Below are 5,173 nucleotides of genomic sequence, written 5' to 3' on the forward strand. Positions count from 1 at the left end.
GACCAAGACGCAGAAGAAGGGCGACAAGAAGCGCAAGAAGAGCCGCAAGGAGAGCTACTCGATCTACGTGTACAAGGTGCTGAAGCAGGTGCACCCCGACACGGGCATCTCGTCCAAGGCCATGGGCATCATGAACTCGTTCGTCAACGACATCTTCGAGCGCATCGCGGGCGAGGCGTCGCGCCTGGCGCACTACAACAAGCGCTCCACCATCACGTCGCGGGAGATCCAGACGGCCGTGCGCCTGCTGCTGCCCGGCGAGCTGGCCAAGCACGCCGTGTCCGAGGGCACCAAGGCTGTCACCAAGTACACCAGCTCCAAGTAGACGGTTTCTGCGCTCTTTCTCCCATCTTTTTAACCCAAAGGCTCTTTTAAGAGCCACCCACTTTCTCAGTAAAAGAGCTGATCCTCTGGCGAATTCCCATCTGTCCCGTTCATTTTTTTTTTTTTTCGGTGTCGGGCTGAGGGGAGAATGTGCATTTACGGTGTACAAGTATCGTAAATTAAAAGGAAAGCAGGATTGGCAGTGCTTGCGGTAACCTTAGGCTATATCCTGCGTCTGATCCAATGCATCTGAGAACGTTCATAATTCCCTTCAAAAGCCGTAGGAGTCCGTTTTGATGTATGTACACTGTAGTGGAGGCGGGCTAGACAAAAAAATGCTGCCTGTGGTCTCAATTAAAACAGCGGAAGCACGTTCCTGTTGGCTGGTACATGGTATTTCTCTGCTGACCTACGTTAATGGAAGACGATGTGAAGCGGCAGCATTGAAAGCTCCTGCAGACTACCCGGTGCTCTTGTTTTTTGTTCTTTTTTAGAAAACCTACTTCAAGATGGATGCCCACTCCGCTGCCCTGCAATCTCCATTGCCAAGGGTGACTAGGGGAAGCAAAGTGGAAAGATTTCTCGCCCCCAAAGTGCGCTGTCCCGGCGCAGGTAGCGCCAAACACAGGCTCCCCTGTGTGGCTCCTTCCCGGCTTTCGTCCGCCCCTGTCTCCCCACCGCCGTTTCCCGCTCCCCGTGCACTCCGCCGCCGAGCCGCGCGCGGGGCTGCGGGCGGGCGGGCAGAGCCGGGGCCGCGCCGCTGCCGCGCTCCGTCCGACCTGAGTGAGGACTGCGCGCAGCCTCCCCGCGGGCGGGCAGAGCCGGGGCCGCACCGCTGCCGCGCTCCGTCCGACCTGAGTGAGGACTGCGCGCAGCCTCCCCGCGGGCGGGCCCGGCCGCCTCCCGCCCCTCCCGCGAGAAGCACCACCCGCCGCTGATTGGTGCCGCTCGCGCCTCGCCGCCCGAGCGCGCGCTTCCCCGGGCCGCGCTCCCCGCAAGGGACGCGGCGCTTCCAGCGGCCCGGGCAGCAGCCGCGACAGCTCGGCGGGGCCAGGCAAGGCGGCTGCCGCCCGCGCCTTCGCCCTTTCTGCCGCGGCCCTCAACCGAACGCGGCTACGGAGCGGCAAGAAACCGCGAGCACTCGGCGAAGGAGGCGGCTGCCGCCGGCAGCTTTAGCCAGCGGTCCCGAGGCCGGGGACGAACGCGAGCGGAGCGGCCTTGGAAAACGCAGGGCGAGCCCCAGACCGTACCGAGCCGCTCTGCGGCGGTGCCGCCGCCGCTGCGGCTCGCAAGCCGCGGTGGGAAGGGGGCGGGGGCGGGGCGAGGCCGGGGCGCGATTCCCGCCCCGGAGGCGGGGCCTTTTCCCGGGCTCGCCGCAAGCGTCCAATGGCAGCCGGCCGCTGTGGCGCGGGCGTGGGGGCCGGGCTATAAATAGCGGCGCGGCGGAGCCGGTGGCGCAGTGTGTGTTGTGGTGAGCGCGAGCGGCCGTGCGCGGGTGCTGCGGGAGCCATGGCGCGCACGAAGCAGACGGCGCGGAAGTCGACGGGCGGCAAGGCGCCCCGCAAGCAGCTGGCCACCAAGGCTGCCCGCAAGAGCGCGCCGGCCACGGGCGGCGTCAAGAAGCCGCACCGCTACCGGCCCGGCACGGTGGCGCTGCGCGAGATCCGGCGCTACCAGAAGTCCACGGAGCTGCTGATCCGCAAGCTGCCCTTCCAGCGCCTGGTGCGCGAGATCGCGCAGGACTTCAAGACCGACCTGCGCTTCCAGAGCTCGGCCGTCATGGCGCTGCAGGAGGCCAGCGAGGCCTACCTGGTGGGGCTCTTCGAGGACACCAACCTGTGCGCCATCCACGCCAAGCGCGTCACCATCATGCCCAAGGACATCCAGCTGGCCCGCCGCATCCGCGGGGAGCGCGCCTGAGTCCCCTGCCCCAGCCCGCACAGACCCAAAGGCTCTTTTAAGAGCCACTACATGCGCAGTAAAAAGAGCTGTTGCACTGGTTTAAGTATCGTTTCATGGGGTGTGGGGCACGGGGAAAAAACTGTTGTTCAGTGGGTTATGAACTACAGTGAGATCCAGTGACATGGGCTGTATCAGCAGTGGGAGTTGCTGAAACATTTTGTAGGTATGTCATCACTTAACAGAACTGCAGCGGTACTCGAGGGAGGCCCCGGGACAAACCCCTAAAACACCAGTCACAGGCATGTCACTATTTCATACTAATACATAAACCTGGTATTCCCTCTGATCAAATAAGGGAAATACGTTTCCAAGCAGCTCCAGAGTTTAAATTAGGATGCATGTAGTGCCTCCAAAACACTGACACTGGGACCAGATTGCAGCTCTGTCGATAGAGATGGGCCTCGCTGAGGCGCGTTACCCATATACATAACTGCACCTCTGCAATCTCTTCTGCCCCCGTGCAGTGAACCATACACATGTTGCAACAGGGCAAGAGCTCTTTTATTGTGCTTGTAGTGGCTCCTAAAGAGCCTTTGGGTCTGTGTGGGTGGCCTCGGTGCCTGGCCGGGAAGGGCTGGGGCACAGAACTCAGGCACGCTCTCCGGGGATGCGGCAAGCCAGCTGCAGAATCATCAGCCACTAATGAATCTGAGGTTTATTTTTTTACTCCTCCTTTTGATCCTCAGACCCTTGTTAGACTGACCTTGCCTCATTGTAAGAATTTGAACAAAGGTGGGTCCTTAGAAGGCTGAAAACTGCGGGTGTAAATATCTGTCCTTCCAGGAACTCACTGAGAATGCTGAAGGAATGACGAAGAAGGCTGCAGGAATGACAGCTCAGCATTCATCATATATGGTGATCACCACTGAAGAAATGCAAGGTAAAAGACAAATACGTTTACTCTCATTAGGGCCAGAACACATGCATTTTAAATTCATGATTTTTTAAAAACTTGTTGAGAATACCCCCTCCGCATAAAAAAAAAAGTAACACAAAACCACAAAAAACCCCAAAACAAACTAAAACCCACAACCTTCCCCGCCCACTCAGTTTTGTATTATTATAGTAACAAACCTGAAAAATTTTGGTAAATTATTCCTTAATCCACAGTACTTGTCAATCTGTTTCTTGGCCTTTTCAGTTACTTTCCTGCGCTGCAAGGCACCCAGTGCCATCAGCATGGTGGCCCATTGCTTCAACAGCAGGAATAACAATAAATATCAAACCTGAGACCATCAAAACGGATTTATTGCGATGGTTACTCTCGTTCCGGGTGTTAAGAATTGTTGGAGCAAGGTGGCAGCCGCCTTAAGGCGATCTGTTTGTTCGGTGTGACGGTGACAAGGGACAGCAGCACAGCACAGTGACACAGGGAGTTTCTGCCCTTGCCTTGAACCAGCCGGGCAGGGTTTAAAGCGCAATTTCCTGAGCACGGCTCGACTGCAGACACAGGGGTGTCCCTGCCAGGCCCCTCCAGCCCCTTCTCTGCTCAAAGCTGTGTCACATCCCCCCGCCACAGGGATGGAAACCCCTCCCCGCTGCCTGAGCTTCTCCAATCACCCTCCTGCAACTTCTGCTTCGAGTGGTTTTGAATGTTCCTCCTCTTGTGGCATGAAATTTTTAAGATTTGATATTTTTGCTGAGCTTAAATCCTACTAGCTTTACCTTTGGTAAGAAGAACAAGTTGAAAAAATTTCCATGGTGGTAGCTCTTTGTCAGTTGAGAGACTTTCTTCTCAGCACTGTAGAAAAATTAGAGTTATGTTGCAATCAGATCTGATGTCAAATGCTATGTCCACATCACAGCCCCCTAAGATTGCCTTATCATTCATACCAAAATTGAAAGAAGCAAACAGCAACATTTTGTTTTCTGTTTAGTGACGAGTTTCATAGGTCTAGAAACAATCTATTAAAAAAATCCTCTGAATTTCTGTGCTGGCTCCTAGTGAGGTGTGCAACATGCAGCACACACACACAGGAAAAGCAAAAGGAGCCCCTGTGAGCTGGGAAGCCAAAAGGCAGCGCTGAGCTGCTACTTTAAATCAGGCAGCAGGGCTTTCCCATGACAGCTGGAGTTTGAACTGGGGTGAAAATACCTCAGACTGATGATACACAGAATGGCCACTGACAAATTCTGCTGGTGGCCGTCGTCAATTGCCAATATGTGAGCGCTTCTTTGGGCTACTCTGGTGACTTGGAAAAGCCTTGAGACTGGATGTACAATGGTTTATTAATCTTTCAAGGTATTAGACATATACAGGCACTCAGAATAAGCAACCTGTGCTTCAGAGTTTGAACTAAAGCACTTGGCAAGATAGCAAAAGCTATCATTTCAAGCTGATAAGGAAGAGTTTGGAGAATGCCTCGTCCCACTGGATATCTGAAATCCAATCTGAGAAATCCCAATAAGCCTTCACACTGAAATTAATATTTATTAGGTAGTAGGTGACAGATTTGAGACCTGATGTCTGCCTCATTACCTGTACTGCCACAGAATATGCAAGCCAATACTAGAAAGTTCATTTCTGTCCTTCAGCGGCACCTGTATGAATGGAGTACCTGCAGAAGTTCCCAATACATAAAATTTGAAATTTAGGATTATTCAGATCCAGTTTGGAGGTGATAATGGCTTTGCTCTGCATCTATGGTGGCATGTAATTACCCAAGAAGGAGAGGGAGTGGCTCAGGAAGGCTGCAGTTTGAGCCTCATTAGTAGCTATGTGACAAAGTCTGGTAGCCGACAGTCAGTCTAGAGTGTGTAGTTCCTCAGTATTTTCTAGTTTTATTACAAATAGTGACAGATTTATGCAGAAAAGGTCAGATAAACTAAAAAAAAAAAAAAAAAAAAAAAAAAAAACCAAAAAAAAAAAAAAAAAAAAAAAAAAAAA

At 53.6% G+C, this 5,173-nt stretch overlaps 2 protein-coding genes across 2 annotated transcripts; both read left to right on the forward strand.

The window, feature by feature from the left end:
• Position 1: 1 nt before the first annotated feature.
• Positions 2–418, forward strand: LOC121342472 (histone H2B 1/2/3/4/6-like; the record flags this gene model as incomplete). The annotated part of the gene is made up of 1 exon (XM_041416957.1): positions 2–418. A coding segment is annotated over one exon (324 nt), but the record flags the coding sequence as incomplete, so codon positions are not given.
• Positions 419–1,429: 1,011 nt separating this feature from the next.
• LOC121342422 (histone H3) lies at positions 1,430–2,323 on the forward strand. The gene has a single exon (XM_041416840.1). It carries the CDS (start codon positions 1,834–1,836, stop codon positions 2,242–2,244), a length of 411 nt encoding a protein of 136 aa, XP_041272774.1. The 5' UTR covers positions 1,430–1,833; the 3' UTR covers positions 2,245–2,323.
• The last annotated feature ends 2,850 nt before the right edge of the window (positions 2,324–5,173 follow it).

The sequence above is a fragment of the Onychostruthus taczanowskii genome, unplaced genomic scaffold (assembly GCF_017590055.1).
Source record: "Onychostruthus taczanowskii isolate IOZ18803 unplaced genomic scaffold, ASM1759005v1 scaffold53, whole genome shotgun sequence".
Lineage (NCBI taxonomy): Eukaryota > Metazoa > Chordata > Aves > Passeriformes > Passeridae > Onychostruthus > Onychostruthus taczanowskii.